General features: G+C 39.7%; 2 protein-coding genes, 1 long non-coding RNA gene and 1 pseudogene across 4 annotated transcripts; 2 read left to right on the forward strand and 2 right to left on the reverse strand.

Annotated features, from left to right (window-relative positions):
- Positions 1–957: 957 nt before the first annotated feature.
- On the reverse strand, positions 958–10,814 carry LOC146235989 (zinc finger BED domain-containing protein 4-like). Its single transcript, XM_084687492.1, has 2 exons — positions 2,078–10,814; positions 958–1,858 (listed from the first exon to the last, which is right to left on the reverse strand). The coding sequence occupies exons 1-2, from the start codon at positions 3,452–3,454 to the stop codon at positions 1,355–1,357; spliced, it is 1,881 nt and encodes a 626-aa protein (XP_084543618.1). The 5' UTR covers positions 3,455–10,814; the 3' UTR covers positions 958–1,354.
- Positions 8,955–11,389, forward strand: LOC146235990 (P2X purinoceptor 7-like). The gene is made up of 4 exons (XM_084686967.1): positions 8,955–9,020; positions 10,619–10,741; positions 10,837–10,991; positions 11,217–11,389. The coding sequence occupies exons 1-4, from the start codon at positions 8,955–8,957 to the stop codon at positions 11,377–11,379; spliced, it is 507 nt and encodes a 168-aa protein (XP_084543093.1). The 3' UTR covers positions 11,380–11,389.
- Positions 11,387–16,715, reverse strand: LOC146235991 (uncharacterized; annotated as a pseudogene). Its single transcript, XR_014740930.1, has 10 exons — positions 14,413–16,715; positions 14,018–14,246; positions 13,606–13,888; positions 13,348–13,525; positions 13,165–13,239; positions 12,766–12,945; positions 12,376–12,620; positions 12,093–12,263; positions 11,639–11,789; positions 11,387–11,538 (listed from the first exon to the last, which is right to left on the reverse strand). The product of XR_014740930.1 is annotated as an uncharacterized LOC146235991 (transcript).
- Positions 16,716–17,329: 614 nt separating this feature from the next.
- LOC146235992 (uncharacterized) lies at positions 17,330–19,457 on the forward strand. Its single transcript, XR_014740987.1, has 3 exons — positions 17,330–17,412; positions 18,627–18,740; positions 19,251–19,457. It is a non-coding gene; the product is annotated as an uncharacterized LOC146235992 (long non-coding RNA).
- The last annotated feature ends 3,392 nt before the right edge of the window (positions 19,458–22,849 follow it).

Here is a 22,849-nt window from a genome sequence, read left to right on the forward strand (position 1 = left end):
GTGATTGGTATTAGCTGATTAGTGGAGACACAAGACAAGCGATTCAGTCAACTCGTCTCATTAAAAGACTAAGAGCACCACAACACAACTACTACCACTACTGATACTGCTATATCTTATGCCACACTACAACTACTAATTCTGAAGATGCTGCTAATATCTCATTTACTAACTACTATGCTAATGGTAGGCTACTGTTTTGTTCTACTACGCCACCGAGTGCGTTAACTTGACTATGAGAAACCTGATAGCCATTGTCGGTTTATGCCAATAATAGTATTGCTCCGTTTACATGTGTAATTAGTAGGGATGGGCGAACGATGCCTTGTGAAACTTTGGTTTCTTCCGGATTGCTCCGAACCAAAGAGCCGAACTATTGGCGCATTGAAATTGGAGAGCACAGTGACATCTAGTGGTCAGCTAAAATTATAGCAGCCGTTTAAACCAACTGAATGCGATGTACCAGTAGTTTCTGGCGGTACTTAGCCTCGTTAATTATTCAATGTCGTTCATTTTTTTAAGGCGACGTGATGGTCTAATTTTCGTGTTCATCTTAATTAAAACCATACATGTGTATTTGAGAACTGTGTAATTTTCATACAATAAATATGTTTTACTGTGATGTAATGGTCTACACCACACTTTGTAATGTTCTGCAAACAGTATAAGGGCGGTAGAATGATTAAGTGTATGGAATTATTAAATGACTGCTGATACAGAGTGGTAGCTTACACAACCACTCTGCTTATATAGCTGTCTCATTCCTTACATTTGTGATATGCAGTGTTGGGCAAGTTACTGAAAATTAGTAATTAGTTACAGTTACTAGTTACTTCTTTTAAAGGTAATTTAATTACTTTACCAGTTACTGTATATCAAAAGTAATTAGTTACTAGGGAAAGTACCTTTTAAGTTACTTTTATGTCTGCTTTTTTAATGTAATGAACAGTACTGAACAGTCAAACACAATAAACATATTTTTTAGACCTATTTATTGTAATCAACAGGGCAACAGGCTTTCAAATCAAGCAGTAGTACAAAAGTCCCTTTTAATACTTAACTTAATACAAAATAACTGTCTCAGTCATTTAACAGTGTTTTTTTAACCGCATTAGGCCCAATGAAATAAAAGTGATTGGCCTACAGTATTAACACTAATTAAAAGAGAAAACAAAGGTGCCTTGAGGTGCTGCATATAATTGAGTATGTGATTTAACAAAAGGTTAACAAAATGTTTTAACAAACATGCCTCATATGGCAAAGCTAAATACAGATAAGAGATGAGATTCTCAACAAACGTAAAAATGGGCTAACAAGTCTCTTCTCTCACCTCTGACCAGTAGCCACAACATTGCTAGCTTTCAAACCAGTTATTGTACCTCAAGAGGAGAAGCTTCTCAAACTTTTGATCTGAGAGCCTATTCCTCTTTGGAGAGAGAATCAGGTTCCCAAGGCTAAAGAGTCTTTCCACTGGGGCACTGGATGGAGTGGCTGCATTATATTTAAGTGAAACTTTCTTTATTATGGGAAACTGATTCAGAGCGTCCATCCCTGTGGCTCCTGATTTAAAGTAATCAGCTACTTCATTTTCAACAGAGACATAGGCATCCTCCTCACTCTCATCAAAGCTAAAGAATTCATCCTCTTTGGTAGATGGCCGGCGCTGTGTTGTTGGGGTTTCCCCTGGGTGCTCATCCTGCTCTGGGACATATTTTCTGCATTCTGCTACTAGACTTGCTTTTACAAGGTCTTTCCTCTCCTGGCCACGCAGCCAACGTAACTTGAACTTGGGTAGGGTTGCAGCAGCTAGTAGAGCATCATTATCCTCAAGAACACATGCAAATCTGGTTTTGATTGCCTGAAATACATGACACAAAAGACATAACAAGAGTATTAAAACAAGTCTTAAAAACAAGTGTATTATACATATTTGGCATATAGCATAAATCTTATTACAGAGCAGTCACTACTAAATTGACCTGCACTTATAAATACTTCACATTATGTAGACACAAATAAATGAAACTGAGCTATTGATTGGATACATATAAATGCAAAATAAAATAGCAGCTCTTACCTGAACAATTGCCTCTGGTAGGCCATCAAGGATTGCAAGGTGTTTTTTTAAATCCAGAGTCTTAGACATCAACGTCTCCAGAGTGGGCAAGAGTGTTCCGTAAAAACAATTGTCCTCGCCTTGCAGAATGTCAAGAGCCACAGTAAGTGGCTTCATCACAACACAATACTCTTTAAGGACCTGATGTTCCCTTTCATTGATGCATTTCATCTGAAGTTGGGAGGATATTGTATTCAATTCGGCCACAGGTATCTCAGAAATTCGAGCTACCGCATCATAGAACGAATTCCACCTGGTGGTGCAAGGTACAAGCAGCTTCTTAGCAATAACGTCGTTGACAATCTCCGAAGCCACCGTTGACCGACTTGCCTTGTTCCACAGCCCTGCGCATTTTGTGGTAGCATTTCTGTAGATAGATTTCGTTTCTGGCTTTGACATTAGCCACTTATCGACATCAGTGCATGAGATGAGGTTCAATGTGTGCGATGCGCATCTGTGATGTGGGGGTAAAACCACGTCATTGACATCGACAGCATTATCTAGCACATCCCCAAGGTTTGTAAAAGTCGCCTCATCCTCCTCCAAATTATCTTCAGTGTCTGGCTCAGGTGGCTGGTACATTTGAAACGCCTTGACAAAATTAGAGCCATTGTCAGTAACAGTTGCTGTCACTTTGAAAGATAGGCCATAGGATGAGTGGATGTTGTCTATTTCGGTTGCAATAATGTCATACGTATGTCGGCCCTTGAATCTCTGGCATGCCAGGGCTGATTTCCCACGTAGCATGTTGTTTGGATTAATCCAGTGTGCAGTTACACCTAGAAAGCTTTTATTGTAAGCAGTCCAGATGTCTGCTGTGGTAGAGACATCTTGTAAACCCTCAAATGTTTTTTTTAGCTCGACCTGCATTTTCGCATATTCTCTGTCTAAATAGCTGGAAAACGTCTTCCTGCACATTTGCCCCGAGCCTCCATTTATCACCGGAATTTTGCTTATTAGTTGCCTGAAGGCAACTGACTCGACAGTTGACAGAGGATGCATGTCATCGACAACATACCTAGCAATCAATTTATTCAGCTCTGCCTGGCTTATCGGCTGCACTGCAGTCCGTGTAAAGTCTAGCCTTGGTTGTTTGCATGGAGTGGCGCCTTCAGCATCCGTAGGGCTGGGGTCTTTCGCTACTAGCTTTGTCGAAGCGTGTTGTTTCAACAGGTGCTTCATAAGATTGGAATTGCTACTCTTAGATGTGGATAGGGTCTTTGCACCTGCACATAATTTACAACTCACCACTACATTTTTGTCTTTACTTTCGACGAGCGAAAAGTAATGTCCATACTTCCAGGAGAGAAAGCTCATTCTATCCGCACTGTCGGCCATGATGTGGTTTAATGCTCATTGATTGATTCGATTGGTGTATCATTGCGCCACCAAGGTCCTGCGATGTCAGATCAGAAGCAGCTAAAGTAGGCCTATCTTGTCTTCTTGTCTGCAAGTGTTCATTTTTCACAAAAGAGAGTAACGCGAGTAACGAACTCATTTAAATTTCAGTAATTGTAACTGTGTTAATTGATTTAAAAAAATACTTCGTTACATGCTCGTTACCGCTAAACGTAGTGGAATTACAGTAATGCGTTACTTTGTAACGCGTTACTCCCAACACTGGTGATATGTATTGTGGCTCTTGAAATTCAACTTTTTCTTTGATTGCTTCACAACGTTCAAATGTATTCTCCCGCATTGTATTTAAGCACTTAGCTTTGTGAGATGATGCAGTTCAGCTACCACACTGCCTCTTTAGAGTGAGTCACACATTTTCAAAATTAATTTCAGCTTGCAGGTATTTTCTCATTTCTGTATTTTCAGCCATTTAAAAAAAGAATTTCAGATTTCAGCATTCCAACGCATTTTCAGCAGGAAATGCCTTTTCTAGTTGTGAGAATGCTGTTAAGCATTCTCACTATTGCTTTTCAACTTCTCAATTCTTCCGCCGTTTTTTGGCCTTTAACTAGTCCTGCATACTTTCACCGATTCCTACAATTTTTGTATCAAAACGTTCAGCTCCTTCAGGAGATGATGGCTATGACTTCTGGTATTTCTCACTTTTATACTTTTTAAAGAATTAAGGTTTTTGTGCAAATTAAACATTTAGCTCCTTCTTGATTTTTATGATTGAGCACTCTGCTGGCTGCTCTTTTTCTGGTATTCCACTAAATTGTCAAACAAATTCCTCTGACGTTCATATAGTTTAACTTACAGAAACAAGTTATACCTTAAAATGTAGGAAAACTTGTCCTCTTTCAGCCAATGTAACTACTAAAGAGCACACGTTTACAGATTTTCAGCTTTGAGCCTTGAAGCGAGAGCAGCCTTTCAAATTCTCTCACTAACTTCAATGGAGAGGTGGGTAAAATTCGTCAGAGAATTTCGAAAGTAGACGTGTTTTTAAACTGCTGGTAGAGTCGTATTACCGCACAGACATATAAAGGACATTATTCTGGTTTCGGGAGAGTCTTGGGTCTCGGAAAATATCCTCATTTTTTGGATTGGACGTATAGTTTTGCGTCTAGGTTAACTTGTTTGAGGTGTGGAATCCAGCTAAATTCGTGATTCTCTGCCCAGCTCGTTAGCGAGCACAGCTGCTCCATTGCCGTGGCAACCAAACAAACACACACCAGGAAACCAAAGGAACACGTTTTCAAGACTGCAGGTAGAGTCTATTTCTGACTGTACAGACATATAAAGAATATCTCTGGTTTCGGCAGAGTCTTGGGTCTCGGAAAATATCCGAATTTTTTGGATTGGACGTACAGTTTTGCGTCTAGGTTAACTTGTTTGAGGTGTGGATTCTAGCTAAATGTGTCATTCTCTCTGCTCAGCTCGTTAGCGAGTATAGCTGCTCCATTGCAGTGGCAACCAAACAGAGACGCACCATGAAAGCAGAATTGGGTAACGTTTTGGAAACTGCAAAAAGAGTTGTATTTCTGACCACACAGACACATAAAGGATATCAATGGTTTCGGCAGAGTCTTGGTCTCGGAAAATATCCGTTTTTTGGGGGGATTGGACGTGTAGTTTTGCGTGTAGTTTAACTTGTTTGAGGTATGGATGCTAGGCAAATTTCTGTTATTCGCACGCATGTTCACGCATTATAAGTTTCTCCTCCGTCTTGAACCTGAAACCTAGATTCTATTAAAAAATGTTGCCAGTCTGTTGCCAATGACCAATGGTTGCTACGTTTTCCAGCAAGTTCAAGTCATTCCAGTGTTGTCCTCTTACCTTCAAATTCGTTCAACCCAGATTTAAGCAACTGGTTTTCTGCTAGGTTTTCACATTTTCCTGCAGCTCATCTTTCTGAAATGTTCCCCTTTTTAACATACATTTCAGGCCTTTTGAAACTCCAGAAAATATTTTTTCGCTAAATGTTCACATTTTTATGCATAGTTTCTCTTCATTCAGTTTTTTTTTCACTTTGTTTTGCATTTTTCTTCTCTTTCCTGTAGTTTTATGCCTTCGTCCAGCCCCTATTTAAAATACCTTTTCGATCGCTTTGAAGCTTCAGCTTATAACTTTCTAAAGAATTTCACAATTTTCAGCTTAATAGCATGGTCAGCTATCCCCATTCAGGTTTTCAGCATTCTCACTGCTGTTTCGCAGGAACAGCCTTTTCTAGTTATTATATCAACTTCTTAGTTCTTCCGCCGTTTTTTTAGCCTTTAACTAGTCCTGCATACTTTCACCAATTCCTACAACTTTGGTATCAAAATGTTCAGCTCCTTCAGGAGATGATGGCTATGACTTTTGGTATTTCTCACTTTTATACTTTTTAGACAATTAAGGTTTTTGTGCAAATTATTCTCCCATTAAAAGTCATGGTAAATCCTTTCAAATCATTAAAAAGCTTCCTCCTCTTTCAAACTTAACCAGTTCAGCATACTTTCAGCTAGAGACACCATTCAAACTTTAAAATGTTCACAAGACATTCAGCTATTCCCAAATGATTCAACTTTTTCAAATATTCAGCCAATTTTCAATCATGACAGGTGTAAATACATGAAACATTTAGCTCCTTCTTGGTTGAGCAGCCAGCAGAGTGGCACACTGCTGGCTGCTCTTTTTCTGGTATTCCACTAAATTGTCAAACAAATTCCTCTGACGTTCATATAGTTTAACTTACAGAAACAAGTTATACCTTAAAATGTAGGAACACTTGTCCTCTTTCAGCCAATGTATCTACTAAAGAGCTCACATTTACAGATTTTCAGCTTTGAGCCTTGAAGCGAGAGCAGCCTTTAAATTCTCTCACTAACTTCAATGGAGAGGTGGGTAAAATTCGTCAGAGAATTTCGAAAGTAGACGTGTTTTTAAACTGCCGGTAGAGTCGTATTTCCTCATTTTTTGGATTGGACGTATAGTTTTGCGTCTACGTTAACTTGTTTGAGGTGTGGATGCTAGGTAAATGTTGGTTATTCTCTGCCCTCAGCGTGTTAGCAATCATAGCTGCACCATCACCGTGGCAACCAAATAAACAAGCATCATGAAAGCAGAATTGGATCACGTTTTGGAAACTGCAGGTAGAGTCGTATTTCTGACCGCAGAGACATAAAAAGGACATCTCTGGATTCGGCAGAGTCTTGGGTCTCGGAAAAATATCCTTATAATTTGGATTGGGCGTATAGTTTTGCGTCTAGGTGTCATGACCTCTGCCCCCTAGTGGCGGGTTGTTTGTGTTCCCCGGTTGTGGGTGTGGCCATGGTCTCCAGTCTCAATTACCCACTCACTCTGCCTCAGTCTTCACACCTGTCTCCCATCAACTCATCAGCCCTGCAGTTTATCAACCCTGGTTTTCACATCATTCATCGCCGGATAATAGTTTCGTCTACCCTCGGTAGTATACTCCAGGTTCCAGTAGACCTGTATTTTTATGTGTGACATTCCTGTACTAACTTTTTGCCTGTGCCTCCAGGATCACCAACCTTGCCAGACCCTGTACAGCCTACCCTGCCGTCCTGTCTGTTTTTTCATCATCATCATTCCCCTCTGCACTTACCCCAACATTAAACCCCTCTGGACCATACCTCCGTTTTTTGCGTGTCTGTGTTGTGCACTTGGGTCCACCACCACCACCCCGTAACACTAGGTTAACTTGTTTGAGGTGTGGATGCTAGCTAAATGTGTCATTCTCTCTGCCCAGCTCATTAGCGAGTACAGCTGCTCCATTGCAGTGGCAACCAAACAGACACGCACCATGAAAGCAGAATTGGGTAACGTTTTGGAAACTGCAAAAAGAGTTGTATTTCTGACCGCACAGACACATAAAGGATATCAATGGCTTCGGCAGAGTCTTGGGTCTCGGAAAATATCCGTATTTTTGGGATTGGACGTGTAGTTTTGCGTCTAGGTTAACTTGTTTGAGGTGTGGAATCCAGCTAAATTCGTGATTCTCTGCCCAGCTCGTTAGCGAGCACAGCTGCTCCATTGCCGTGGCAACCAAACAGACACGCACCATGAAAGCAGAATTGTACAAGTGAATTGACAGTACAATAGGAAATTCATTTTATTACAAACTCTCTGTACAACAAGACATTTACCTTCTTTTTCTTTGCCTGGTGTTGCTCTCTTCTTTGGACTGAATGTCCAACGTAGGGCAATCTGGCTGCAAAGACTTCTGGAGATGTTGCTTTGCCTTAACATAGGATGCTGAAAGGGAATTAAGTAAATGAAACTAAACAAGTCTGTTTTTAATTTTTTTGTTTTCTTTAAGTAACCTTACTTACCACAGTTAGCCAAGACCCTGACGCCTTTATGAATGGACCACTCTCGTCCTGGTGGGATGTGGTTCATTACAGCGTTTTGCATCCGCTGTCCATCTTATGGAGGCCAATAACATGTCTTCTCTTGTCCTGTCTCTTCCAACCAGTTTGATGCAACAACTGCAGTGCTTTTGTCTGGAAATTCCACCACTTTCCACAGCTGTGCCATCTGTAACCTAATAGTTATTGAATTGAATGAATTTGTTTGAGATTCATTAAACAGGGCATATAACATATTTTGAGTGATAAGAGTGTTAAAGAGTGATAAAAGGCCACCCTAAAAACTGTAGCCATTTATTATTATAATTCTTATTGGTTTATAAAGATTTCTGCCATCCTTTTTAAATATTTGTATTGTTATTTTGTTATGTTAGGCTGTACCTAACCCCCAAGGTGGAAACAAGAAAGAGGCAGCCCTATCACAGAAGTGGAGCTAACCCTAACCCAATCACTAACTCAACCCTAGTCTTCATGTGTGATACTGGCGGTGGGTATTTATGCACTTGAGCCCGATGGAATGTTGAGGCAACCAGCAATTGGCGACCCGCTCAAACCATGGATGTGCCCCCGAGACCACTGCTCTAGCCGCACGGAAAACACACAAACACAATAAACCAGCTACAAAACAACAAATCAATGAGCCCCCTCTATTGAAGACACATAGCTTATTCCTATTTGGGTTAGGGTCTGCCATCCACTTGTTTGTTTGTTGTTATTGTTTCATATTAGGCTTTGTGAAGAAGGGGGATTGCAATGAAACTTTTTTTCTGGGAATAATACACATTTTCTCGGAATATTCTCAAGTTGCCCAACACCAAAGCACTCGTGTAAACCATAAACTCTGTAACAACTGATGTATGAGGAGGGACAAGGATAAGAAAAATATGATTCAGTGTTGTTAAACTTTCTATAAATTACATATACTGCACCACTGAACTTCAGTATGTTTTGTACTAGTGCAATTTCTTGTCCTATTGCTATGCAGTTGTCTCCCTGCTTGGTGGAAAGGCAAAACTCCTGTGTAACAACCTTCCTATACTGCTGTGCAAGACTAAACTGGGGTGGCAATGGACCCTTCTGGTGAATGTCTACAAGTACAGGCTGGACACCTGGCGGTTGTACCAGTATACCAGGTACGTCAGAAAGCCTTTTAACCACTTGTTGTAAAGGCTGGTGTGGCTTTCTTAACATTCTTTTTATTTTTCCAAGGACATTTTCAAATGGAAAAGAAGATACATTGTCAAGTGGACCAAACTGCCTATACTCATCAGCCAAATGTATTACTTGATGTATGATAAACACCATCTCCTCTTTACCATACAACTCACCAAAATTACTCACAAAAGCTACCAACATTCTATGTGCAAAATCTATCATGGAGTCGGAGAGGTTAGGGCAGAGAAGCAATGACATACCAACTGAAAGTAATAAGAAATTATCATAAAGGTCCTGTGGAAGAATGTCTTTGAGAACCACAGGCCCACTGTAAATCATGAACTGTCGCAGTTCTGTTGCCTTCCATCTATCAATTTCTGTCAATCCATGAGGTTTGCGGGCAAATTCTGCTGGAATATGTGGACGAAGATTAATTAATTTGTCTGACAATGCTGAAACCACTTTTGACGGCTGCCGTGTGGTCAAGTTTTTGCCCCTTAACCAAAACTGTATTAATTTTCGAGTAACACCAAGACAACAGAGGTGCATGTAGGCAATAGGAAACTGGGACACCATTTTCACAACACCTGAGAGAGGACTAGGGTTTAAATGATGACCCTCATCTGCCATCATAACAAACTCCTCATCAGATCTAAGCCTAACAGTGGTCTCTGGATATGCCATTTTTCTCCGCCACTCACCAACTTGATGGCATTTGTCACAGCCTGAGTAGCCATTGTGACATTTTACCTGTTTGACAAATGCATGTGCGGGAGCATCACAAATAAAGGAGGACACAATGACTGTCAAAGGTGTACCTCTATAAGTCACACCATTCTTTAAAGGGGCAATTGACTGTGTTTTTTTGTTGTTTCACACTGTTCCTTAAGGTCTCAGAATAGGGTATGTAACATTGTTTGAACTGAAAATGCCCCTGGTGCTGTTCTATGCCCCCTTTTACATCCTCTAAAATGTTACCGGGAAAAAACGCGAGGTTTTCTCCTTTTATGGTATGCTCATTAATATTTAGATGAGCTGCGCGCTGATTGGTTGGTTTACAACGAGCGAAGCTGCGAGCAAAGACGCGACATGCACTAACTAAAACATCCATGGTGAAAATAACATGGAGGCATTAGGTGTTCGACCTTATATGTTTGAGCCTGAATCAGAGGAAGAATCTGAAGTAGAGGAGCAACCATTCGCCCGAAGATTTGAAATGACTGTTTCAGATTGGTAAGTTGTCATTTCGAATTGTCTTGAATTTGCAACATCACCTGTTAGCTGTACAGTAAAAGCGTAGCTCCTAGTGTAGGCTAAAACTCGCACTTCAATGTCGTAGCCTAAGCATAACTTTGTATTAGGTTTGTTTTAGCATTGTAAGCTAAATGTTATTAATTAGCACTGTTTTATTACTTGTACCCTCTTGGTATTATTTTTGTCAAGACACCCTGTTAGCTAAAAGGTTTGCAGCCAGTCTGCATTGGGCTGTTCATATCACTGATAGCAACGAAAGTATACGTTAGTATAGTATTATTGTTACCATACTCTCCTGCTGATAAGGCCACCTGATTATTAGAGTACTTTCTTTCCATGTAGTTATGTGATCTTACAATCATCTGCCCTTACCAGGTGTACTTGTGGAAACTGTGCACACATGCCCCTAGATAGAGAAAATATATGTTGTCGGGAAATACCTCAGGTAACTAAAACTGGAGATACATGTACAAGCTACATGCTGCTTTCTGCTCATTCAAAATTGTGAAATAACTGCATGGTCATCTTTTTTTTGTATAGGTCATGAGAAGAATGGACCAGGTTTCTGAAGCAATAACCTGTATGATTGACCATCCTGGCCTCGACCCGGTGTGCCTCAATATGTATTCCTTGCAAAATGCAATGAATATTTACAGGGTTGACCATGGCCGTTTGAGAATAAGAGGGATGGAAAGGTGAGGCCAATCTGATACAGTATATAAATAAAGTGTTTATAACCAATAAGCATTTATTATTAGTTGAGCATATTACAAAAAACACAGTTTGATCAAGACAGAATGACAAACTTTATTTTGTGTCAACACAATCATCCTGTGTATTACCTTGAAATGTAAAATAAATACTAATGATAAAATAAAAAGTAAAACAAAGTGTGCTCTTCCACCCTGTTCTGTTTGCAGGCAATGCAGACATTTGTCCTACAGGACATTTGTGTGCTGGTGCTGGGGTTCCCTTGGAAGAAGTGTCCGTGTTGTCATCCCCTCTTGTGTGGTGCTGCGCATACGGAGGGAGTTTCCTGATGCTTCAGGGCAGTACGTTGGGTTCAGATCCCCCCTTGACTGAACCGTGTCAAATGTTGAACAACAGCATCCTCCATGGAAGGCCTGTCGAGCTGACCACACAGGGGCTGGGGCACAGGAATACGCTGGACCGCAGCCACATTAGGAAGGGGGTCATGGATGATCTCTTCCAACACCAGTTGCATCATGTTGAAGACATAGCCTGTTGTGTGTGAATAGATGTGAATATTATATTTTAGCGCCTTTGCTGTTGCACATTTTGATTTGTTGATTATAATAAAAAAAATATTTTTTATACTTACACATTCTTGGCTCTGTCTTCATTTGTTTGACTGTGTAACCTCCCCTTTTGGCCTTTGGGAACTCGCAAGTCGATACATTTTTTTCCCCTTGGCTGTCTTCCGTTATGGGTGCTCGGCATTCTCATTGAAGTGCATGGCAGCAAGGTACAACCTAAACAGAACAACACCAGAAATGTTGTAACACAATTGTGAATCATTTTGTATGCACACACCAATCAAATTATTCCTGTAAATTCATGGCAAAGGCTGTTGCTAAAACTGTAAACTAGACTCTAGCCAGTGCCTTTCAGTTAGAGTAGCCTAAACTGAAATAATTTGCATTTTGATGGCCGGCAATTAGGCCTGATGTCTCCAGACCATTGCTAATGTCACACCTTCACGGAACAAAACCAGTTTCTGCAGACATCTGGTCCCCCATTCACATTTGCATTACTAAAGATTTGATTGTACATACCTGCATAGCATTCCAATGAAGGGAAAACAACGTTTTTGGGAGCAAAACACTGGATGACACTGTGGAATGACTCCACAGTTGATGTCTGGAAATGATGGCTTAGCTTTTCAACATCAGTAAGGCACCTCTTGTTTGTTAGCACCTTTTCAATCCTGTTCAGAGCTGTAGAACCTAAGAGAAATGTAAGAGAATGTAAATTGTAATTTAGAATCTTGTATATTGATGAAGATACACAACATGTTTGCTCACAACATAGCTTTATAATGCACTGTGTAATACACACCTGGTCGAAACCACTTGCTAGGGTCCTTTGAGGCATTGGATTGATGTTCACACTTTGGGAAAGCTGGGTCAGAATGACTGTGGACATCTTGAATGTGGTTCAACACTTCCATTTTGCTACCTTCTCTGTTCCAGAGAGGGAGCTTGTGGCACACCAGTACAGGTGGTTGACTATGCTCCTATGCCACTTTTTCACCAAAGCACAGTCCTTGTCTTTTGCAAGTAGTTCCAGCTTCTTTGACATGCCTAATTAATTAAATTTAAATAGAAAGACATAACAAATGTTCAGTGATAATTCAATTTATGTAAAAGCTTATAGCCACTTCACAAATGTGTTTACTAATAAACGTCTATATGTATTGAACAATATATAAATAAAGGGTAACATTACCTTTTGCTACATGCCATACGTCATAGTAATGGGTGATTTTACGGTCCCTCAGGAACTTTTGATCTGAGGGTGACAATCGGTGATGATGCACTCCAACTTCACACCACTACCATGTAGGAGGTCCAAAGCTCTGATGAGACTCTCCTTCTCCATGTATGAGCTTCCCCCCACCTCGTTGCTCTGGGTAGAACGAGGCAGACATAGAAAAGCGATCCAGTAACCTTTTTCCATTCTGTGCCAAAACAGGGGATTATGTACACACGTTTCTGACCATTTTGACCACATATGTGTATGCCAAAAGACAGCTAAGGCTTATAGGGGTTTGTAATGACACTATTGTCAATACTACTTGTGCATATGCATGTGATCAATTGCATTAGTCCTAATGATTTCAAATACCTGCACCAGCTGTATGTCTATGATTTGGTTGGTCTGCATATCCATCATCGAGTAGCTCCCATACTGCAGAATGTCCTGAATTTAGTCAATAAACATGAGTGGAATTATTCACTGTAAGGCAACATCTCACCTAAAATTGTTGATATAATGCATACACATTTGAACAGAAAGAAAAATGTGTACCTGGTGAGTCTGCTCGCATATCGCCTCAGAGAATGACAGTGGTTGCCTTACTGAGTGTTTGAAGCGTAGCTGTTTGCCATTCAGTCCAGCTGTGGATTATAGCTGGTTCCAGGTATGCTTTAGCATGTTTTTTGAAGGCAGCATAACTATGTGTTCTCAGCTGCATTGCCCCAAACACCTAAAAAAGTATTCAAAGTAAATAAGTGTTGAGGTGAAGGTTTGACAAACATGTTCTGCAGGGGACAATGATCACAGTACCCTTTTCAACTTCGCAAATGAAGCTCCACAAAAATAGATGGCAGCAGACAGCTGAAGGTTGCCAACAGGGGTGCTCCCAATAACTGGCTGACTCTTCCACTGTCTGAAGAACTGGCAATGAGGGCATAGTTGGTCAACAGCTACGAAGGACCCTTTTCTGCGTGGCTTGACTTTACAGTGCCTTGTGCACACAGGGCAGGTCTCGAACAGACTGATGAGGCATTGCTCAAAAACAATGTACTTTGCATCACCATACGGTGACACTGCTGATGTACTACAAGAGCTAAGAAGAAAAAGAAAAAAGACAAAACAACATTCAACATCTCTGTCAAAAATCGATTGCACAATCTGACAACAGTCACATTGTATGTAAATAACACTGCTGCATTGTGAGAGTTGTAACTTTGCTTACTCAAGCTGAGATGATTCTGTCTCCATCGTAACTGACTGTGCAGGATCAAATGTTAAATCTTGAGGATCAGTGCCTGCATAGGAAACATCCTCCACCTCCTCCTCAAATTCTAGACAAGGTATTTTTTCTGGCCTCAGACCCTTCAAAGGAGTTGAAGACAATGGCCCAAAGACTGAAGGAGCCGTTGTGCCTACTGCCACACTTTGGCATAGCACTGATGCCTGTATGCCTTTAAACGAGGGAGGGGGAGAGTATTTTAGTGGTATTTCTTACGGATAGCTCAGTGCCTAAGGACAATGTATTGCTGTGATACAATAGCACAAGTAAATGAAAAGGCATCTTCAACACACAATTTACTATTCAGCCATTTTGTTTGTATATAAACCCACTCATACCTATTGACCAAATCATTTTCACCAGCCTCCGTTTTGCCCAATAGGAGGCCATAATGTTAAGGTCGAGGGAAGGTAAGAATTACCTATTAAGAAGAGCTTGAAACTGAGTCTTCAATGTCCTGTCATAGGGAAAATGAGAAAAGAGACAAAACGAGTTAGTTACAAAGACAAGGATATCATATTACGTAATATTTTATATGGGTTTATATCTACATCTTAAAAACAATGCTTTGACAACATTTATATTTTTATTTATATACAGTATATAGTCTTACTCTACAGCATTTAAGTATGGAAATTCAGTAGACTAGATGTTCTGGTTTCGTTGGTAAATACCAAGCCCCCACCCCTTGACTCTCGGCTTGAGGCAACAGCCCCGGTGGATGTAGCTGGTATTGCATTTCCGATTTTCTACCCGACTCGTCCGGTCGTTTTTATTCTATTAACTCCAGTCAACATATCGAAAACTATCTCCCCCAATAATTGTTGTTCGATTCTAGAACCTGGCTCAAACTACTAGCTTTTTAATAGAATAATTTTTCCTGATTTTTGCAAAGATTGAAACCAATCCGAAATGGGTAAACTAGCAGCCCATTTATTTGCTTACGTCAAGAAAAGTTGCCTGGAAACGTGCTCGCGGATACGAACAATGAACGAGCACAAAAGGGAGCATCAGCAAATCGCTGATTTACCTGAGCTGAATGAGAACAAAGATAAAGGATTTGATAATCTACAGCTGCCTACCTTTATTGTAGTTTTACAATTGGTTGCACATACATGACGGTTGTTTGTAGAGTTAATTTAAGTTATTTTGAAGCAGATTTAACCATTTTGTAATGAACGCTATTATGCACATGGCATGACAAACGTAATTATAGCCTAATCAAATTAGTTATAATATCGTGGCATGTTACGGCTTCATTATATATTGTTGACATGTTATTCTGAGGAAAAAACAAAGATGAATAAATCATGTCTGATAGCGTCAACATTGTTATGGTCGTTATATTGTTAGAACTTTAAGTCAGTTAACACCACAACGATGGCATTAACAATAAGCTAGTAATTGTAAACAACACTCATCATCATTATAATAGTAAAGGTATAGGCTTAATTTACTTTGCAAAGCTAGAACAACAACGGAGCCAGATATTCAGGTTTAAAGTTTATTTATCCGACACAATACATAAGCAGTTAAACTATAAACACAAAGCAAAAAGAACAACGTATAGGCCCTGCACATATAATACTACAGTAGTAATAGTATTGATTTTCGTAAAGTTCACATGTAGGCTATCTGCTTCTTGATCGGACTTGTACCACATTCTGACAGTTTTCTGCAATGCCTTAGCTCCAGCTCACAAGCTCGCGACTGGTTGTCGCAAAGTATGACGTATACAGCTAGTTGCAAGCATGCATGAGTTTCGGAGCAAGGAACAAGCTTCTGCGCAAGACCGGACGAGTCGGTCTGGAAAGATAGCGCGGTCCGTTAGGAGCTCTCGCTTGCCTCACTGCGCCACTGAGCCCTTTTCATAGAAATGAATGGGGACGCCATCTTGGAAGACAGAAGTAGCTGTCTCTAGTTATATTAACTCTATGGTAAATACACTTATCATGGGACTGAAGAGCTTAATTACGTAAAGTATCGCGACAATTGTACACTCACTAAAGAAGTACCAGTCACTTGCGTCCATAGCAGTTGATGAATGAACTTCAACAACGGCGGTCATTCGTGATGAACACAAGAAACTGGTAAGTTGTTTACCTATTGACCTTATTCCGGAAGTCACAATGGGCGCGGCCATCCGCGTATTCTCATTTCCGGTTTAGATACTTTCCACTTTATAACGGTGCTAAAAGACAGTGTCTTAAACAGGCTCTGGTACTCATTTATGGCTAATAGAGATGCCCAGCGTCAACTGCAGTTTGTGGCTGCCATTACAGGTGGAGAAGACGGAATCAGACCCTGTATGATCATTGTTTTGACCATGGAGAAAAGAGGTCAGAGTGTTGTGGGCCGACATAATTTGCATCGACCTCCAACCAAAGTTGAACAAAAAGTCGTTTTCAAGCCATCCAGTGAAAGGGTGTACGTGTTGACTTGTTGTAGCACACGAACATAGCACATCTTGCACAAATCCACCAAATGATTTAATATTTTTGCAGTGGGACTTCTCTACAGTTCTCCATTGAATCGAATGATATCCCCGGTAAAGCGGAAGTGCAAATACAACGGAAGTGCAAAAAGATGAAAAAAGTGGGCGGGGCGGAATAAGGTGAATAGGAAAAAAACTCTCATACTGACACACGTTACCTACCTTTCTTTTCTGTTTATTCTCTTTTCTTTGCTACCTTTCTTTTCTTTCAAGTCTTTCCTGCTTCTTCTCCTTGCTATCTTTCTTTTCTGCTTCTGCTTCTTCTCCTTGCTATCTTTCTGCTTCTTCACTTCTCCTTGCTGTCTTTCTTTTCTTTCCTGCCAATTCTTTTCTCATGGATATTTTTCACTCTTTTCTACTCCTTTTTCTTCCTTATTTTCTCACTCTCCTCTCTTCCTTTGCGTCTCTGTCTGTTCAGGCAGGAACACAAGAGAAAAATGAGCACTTATTATAAAATACTTGATGTAGCCTAGCTTGTTAAAAAAAAAAAAAAAACATTTGATTATGTCTGCCTTTACGTTTCAGACAAAACAAACCTGCTGTCGCAACTTGACATCAAACGTGTTTCCCTGCCCCCCTCCCTTCACCCCCTCGACTACAGATCACGTCACAAAGGAAAGGAGGGGGGCAGGCAGGGTTTGCTAGCCCCCATCCATTCCCCCCCCTCGACTGCAGATCATGTCACACATGATCGTGTATTTTCATTGGCTACACAAAGTAGTGTTAAACTAGCGTAGAAATACACTCATATGCTAACCCATAGTAGCAGTACGATGACAACACAGACACATTTGTCAGATTAAAGATCGTCGCCCGAGTGTCGCAGAGTGGTCTTTCAGCCAAAGTAACTTTCCAATATTATTTAGACATGTAAACATATATATATGTTCATGAAATTTGACACGTAGATTGTTTGGTGTGCCTAAAATTATACTACTTACACTTTGCTGGCGATAGCAAAAGAAAATGACGGCAAAAAGACCGGAAACTGAGTGTCCAAACTCCGTTCGTGTTTGGACAATAGTAGCTTACAGCGGTCGGGATTGGACACAGTGACGCTATATCTAACCTAGCGTTACTAGTAACTGACGCTAAAACCTAGACTAGCTATGTTGTGGACTTAAAAACCGTACAAAACACTGCTATTAAACAATTAATTACACGAAATATAAAAAATATTACTGTAAGTTACTGTACACGTCTAGAGCTAGCTTTATGGGCTTCACTTAAAAATACTAACAACCTAACCTTACTAGCTACTAGCTATACTATAACGCTACCGGAACACTAAACAATAACTGTCAAAAACTACTGTAGATAAAATATTAAACTACTAAATTCAACTATTAAACTAACAACTATCAACCCTAACTATATTCTAAAAGTCTCTTAATCTCTCTCTGTCTTATCTTGCTGAAAACCACCACCAACTGCGAAAGAATAACGTTAGCATTTGAATATGTTGCTAAACCATCCACGAGACGGCCCGGCCCGTGCCCTCAGTGTTTGGCTATGTGTTTAGACAGCCTATGTTTTGGTGTGTTAAAATGAGTTAGCTCTGTACCCAATATAAATGGAGACATTAAAAGAAGTGACTTACTGTATGGTAACCATAACCAACGTTATCAGAGAAGTGTGAACAACGGTCGGATGAACCAGTCAAATTTGTAACAGTAAATGTTAATAACATGCAACAAATAACACTTGTTTTGTTACTGATTATAATGTACCCGTTGCTGTTAAGGTGATTTTAGTCACATGATTGCACTGCAATGTATTTTACATTGGGAAATCTACATTGTAGGCCTGTACTTTTATGCTATATGTGTTATATCCAGTACTGTGTGTACATAAGTAGCAGAGTGAATATGTTACAAACATGCACAAGTATTTGTTTTCCACTCATTGACTCTTGATGTCACTAGTAGCATGTAAAGTTCACATGTATTCTCTCAAAGTAACTTTTGCCTCAAGAATTCTTAATATAGAGATATTGACCTACTAAATACTACTATAAAACTAGTGTTAGCCTAATACAATTTAACTATATGTCTCCAGTGTCAAATTCCTGGCTGTTCACACCTCTGAGGAGCTCTCCTGGCCCCTCATATTCCTTAAGAGAGCCTACGGAGGGCTCGGGGCATTTGGATCCCCTGCTGATTTTGTATTATGGTATGTTTATTTGAACAGTGAGAGACAAAATACAAACAAAAAATCCAGAAAAACGCATGTTAACATTTTTTTTAAACATTTTTTGCATTTTAAGGAGTGAAATAAGTATTTGACCCCTTTGCAAAACCTAACTTTGTGCAACGTTCAAAATCAGCAAGGAATCAAAACATTTTCCCTCACTGTATGTTGGTATGCATACCATCTGTAATACTACATATACCTGTGTAAATGCAATTCTGGTTCGATGCTACTCATTTTTTGTTGTTGTCTTAGTACCTGAAGGCTGAAGTACCTGAAGTTCAATCTGAATTACATATGTATTTTATGTTTCAGTATTTTATTAATGGAGCAAGCTGATATAATTACTCACTTGCTCATGACATGTCATTGTTGTAGAAAGTAAACCTATGAAAATGTTCTTGTATTAGAATACAATGAATGAACATCTTATCTAGAATTGGCTGCAAATTTTCATCTGTGTCTCTCCTTTTACCTGGTCTTCTCTCTTAGCAGCGAGGAAGGCTAGCAGAGGAAGTTCAAGGCCAGGAGGCCAGAGTCCTAGAAGCATCCACTGCCAGCTGTGCTGCTTCAGTGTGTGTGTGTGTGTGTGTGTGGGGGGGATAGATCACGGCAAAAGCAGACCTGCATAGTATCTTTTCTCACTAGCATTTTTATGGACAGGTCTTTGAGCTGCAATCTCTGTACGAAAATGTGTTGTATCAATACAGTTATTATTATTATTCTGCAATTGCTGTAGTTGTGTATTCTTTTCCAAAATGTTAGTTAGGTTCACTCAGAACTGTGATATCCTGTGATTATTTGTCTTTGGAAATGAAACTCATGGGAGATTTGCCGTTTCATCACATTTAACTCTTAAATTATTGGAGCTCAAATTTGCATCAGAATCAGAATTGGTGTTTATTCACCATGAAAATTTGCACAGACAAGGAATTTACTTTGGCAGGAGAGCCTACCTAGGCAACCATTTTTGCCTTCAACTAGAAAAGTTACAGCATAACATGAGAGAGGAGGAGAAAAAAACCTCAGAACATAAGCCCAACAGCATTTACAAAGACACTTGCAATGGGGGGGGGGAAGACAAGTAGCATCTGGACCTGCAGCCATGGTAGGCGCTGGACACAGACCTGCCAGCCACTCTGGGGAAACAAGCAGTTGAAAGCGTTGAGTGGGGGTGGGGGGGTGGTGGTATCTGTAGTAGGTGACAGTTAATGTGTACTAGAAAAGTTGCAGCATAACAATGTATGATTTATACAGCTTTGGTCTGCTATACCATTAATGTGTGCTTAATAATGTCACACATTACCAATTGATTGCTTCTGTAATTTTTTATAATAAGAATGGAAATTATTCCAAGTTAATTTTAGTATCTTAGCTAGTAGCCCAAATAGTTTCTGTAGATAAAAAAAAAGAATGACTACTATGATATAAGGCTGTGTTGCCAATTAATTACATGACATTTATGATTGAAATCCATGTGGTAGCTATATATTTCAAAACTGTCACTTGCAATAGGTTACAAACTGTTTAAATGAAAATGCACTCGAGATCTGTCGTGGTCCCATGACCAGAACGACGTCATCACGGCAATTGTAGCCAACCCATCTTCCTCACTGTAATGCGAATGATCATGTTACAACAATTTACAATAGAAGAAGGTGATATGAAGTTGCCTGTCTAGGTTTATTTATAGGCGTCGTCTTAATTGTAGCCTATATAGGCCCAACGTAGAAAAACTAACCATTTAAAGGAAGCTCGCATCACGCACTTTTCAAATGTGGGGTCGAAGTGTATGCTGCAAAATCCCTATTCTACGTACTGTACCCACTTGTTAACAAATCCGATCCATCATTCAACAGTTGTGAACGATGTTGAAACAATCAAAAGCAACGTTGAATCGATGTTGTTGGAACGACGTTCCACGACGTTGATAGAACAACCACTTACAACGTCGATTCAACGTTGAATTCAGGTTATCCGACGGAAACCGATCAATATAACCAAAACTCAACGTCAATTCAACGTCTGTTTGCTATCTGGGGTGTGACGTTATGGAAACTTCAAAAAGAGTTGTATTTATGACCGCACAGACACATAAAGGATATCAATAGGTTAACTTGTTTGAGGTGTTGATGCTAGGTAAATGTTTGTTGTATGGCTCTCCATAAAACGGTTCGACTTTTTCTTCAACTACAGTATCGACCAAATTGGCCAAACAAGGTATGTACATTGAGCTTAAAGTGTACATAATCTAGCTAGATCGTTTTTATTTTAGCAAGTTTCACAGAAATCTGCAAAAATCGAGGCTCAAGACAGTCATAGATGACCATCACGAACAGCCAAACCAGGGCTGGGGTAGGCTAAGTGTTTGCTGCAGCTGGCATTAATCCTACGAACAAACGCTTCATAACTGGAAAGTTTTTACTTTTAATTGACGATATTGAACACAGATGTTAAGTAACTTGTTTCTACTCTACATATCTTCTCCGTTTTCAATTTGAAGTAGTAGATCTAGCTTATGTAGGAAAGCTTCCATTGCATCCTCTAGCTTCACGCCTTCAGTTATTATTCAAGCCTACGGTGTTAATACCACTTTGACACACTTGCAAGGAATGATCTGCTGGTTAGATGTAGCATGATATTATTTACGTATAAAAAACTCACCAGGGACAACGACAACATCGGCAACCCTGCACTATGGATTATTATTTTGATGTCATCTTAAATTAAGTGTCTGAACAGGACTGGGTGTGCAGGCACGCATTATAAGTTTCTCCTCCGTCTTGAACCTGAAACCTAGATTGTAGGTTAGAAATGTTGCCAATGACCGACGGTTGCTACGTTTTTCCAGCAAGTTCCAGTCATTCCAGTGTTGTCCTCTAACCTTGAAATTCGTTCAATCCAGACTTGAGTAACTGTTTTTCTACTAAATTTTCACATTTTCCTGCAGCTCATCATTCTGAAATGTTCCCCTTTTTGTTTTGCATTTTTCTTCTTCTTTTCTTCCGTTTTCTGCCTTCATCTTGCTCCAGGTCCTTTCAAAAATACATTTCACAGCAGTATCTTCCAACTGCCAGTACTTCTGCATTTTTTCCCTCTTTTCTGTACTTCTCTGCCTTCATCTTGCTGCAGGTCCTTTCTAACATACATTTCAGGCCTTTTGAAACTCCAGCAAATATTTTTTTGCATTGTTTCTCTTCTTTCGGATTTTTTTCACTTTGTTTAGCATTTTTTTTCTTCTTTTCTGTAGTTTTATGCCTTCGTCCGGCTCCAGCCCCTATTTAAAATACCTTTCGGTGGCTTTGAAGCTTCAGCTTATAACTTTATGAAAATGTTCACAATTTTCAGTTTTTTTGGCATGGTCAGCTATCCCCATTCAGGTTTTCAGCATTCTCACTGCTGTTTTGCAGGAACAGCCTTTTCTAGTTATATCAATTTCTTAGTTCTTCCGCCGTTTTTTGGCCTTTAACTAGTCCAGCATACTTTCACCGATTCCTACAGTTTTGGTATCAAAACGTTCAGCTCCTTCAGGAGATGTTGGCTATGACTTGTGGTATTTCTCACTTTTATACTTTTTAAAGAATTAAGGTTTTGTGCAAATTATTGTCCCATGGTAAATCCTTTCAAATCATTAAAAAGCTTCTTCCTCTTTCTAACTTAACTAGTTCAGCATAAAATGTTCACAAGACATTCAGCTATTCCCAAATGAATCAGCTTTTTCAAATATTCAGCCAATTTTGAATCGTGACAGTTTTAAATATATGAAAAATGTAGCTCCTTCTTGATTTTTATGGTTGAGCAGCCCACAGAGTGGCACACGATTTTTATGATTTTATGATTGATGATCTTTTTCTGATATTCAACTTAATTGTCAAACAAATTCCTCTGACGTTCATATAGTTTAACTTCAGAAAAACAAGTTATACCTTAAAATGTAGGAAACCTTGTCCTCTTTCAGGCAATGTAACTACTTAAGAGCTCACATTTACAGATTTTCAGCTTTGAGCCTTGAAGCGAGAGCAGCCTTTCAAATTCTCTCACTAACTTCAATGGAGAGGTGTATTTAATTCGTCAGAGAATGTCGAAAGGAA

The sequence above is a fragment of the Hypomesus nipponensis genome, chromosome 22 (assembly GCF_054491055.1).
Source record: "Hypomesus nipponensis isolate SF chromosome 22, ASM5449105v1, whole genome shotgun sequence".
Lineage (NCBI taxonomy): Eukaryota > Metazoa > Chordata > Actinopteri > Osmeriformes > Osmeridae > Hypomesus > Hypomesus nipponensis.

Bases quoted from the DNA above. Each gene is read 5' to 3' on its own strand.
- LOC146235990 (XM_084686967.1), top strand. From the start codon at position 8,955: ATGGACCCTTCTGGTGAATGTCTACAAGTACAGGCTGGACACCTGGCG. The intron at 9,021-10,618 runs GTACGTCAGAAA...CCTGATTATTAG, and splicing joins CGGTTGTACCAGTATACCAG to AGTACTTTCTTTCCATGTAG. The intron at 10,992-11,216 runs GTGAGGCCAATC...TTCTGTTTGCAG, and splicing joins AGAATAAGAGGGATGGAAAG to GCAATGCAGACATTTGTCCT.
- LOC146235989 (XM_084687492.1), bottom strand. From the start codon at position 3,454: ATGGCCGACAGTGCGGATAGAATGAGCTTTCTCTCCTGGAAGTATGGA. The intron at 1,859-2,077 runs GTAAGAGCTGCT...CATGTATTTCAG, and splicing joins TACCAGAGGCAATTGTTCAG to GCAATCAAAACCAGATTTGC.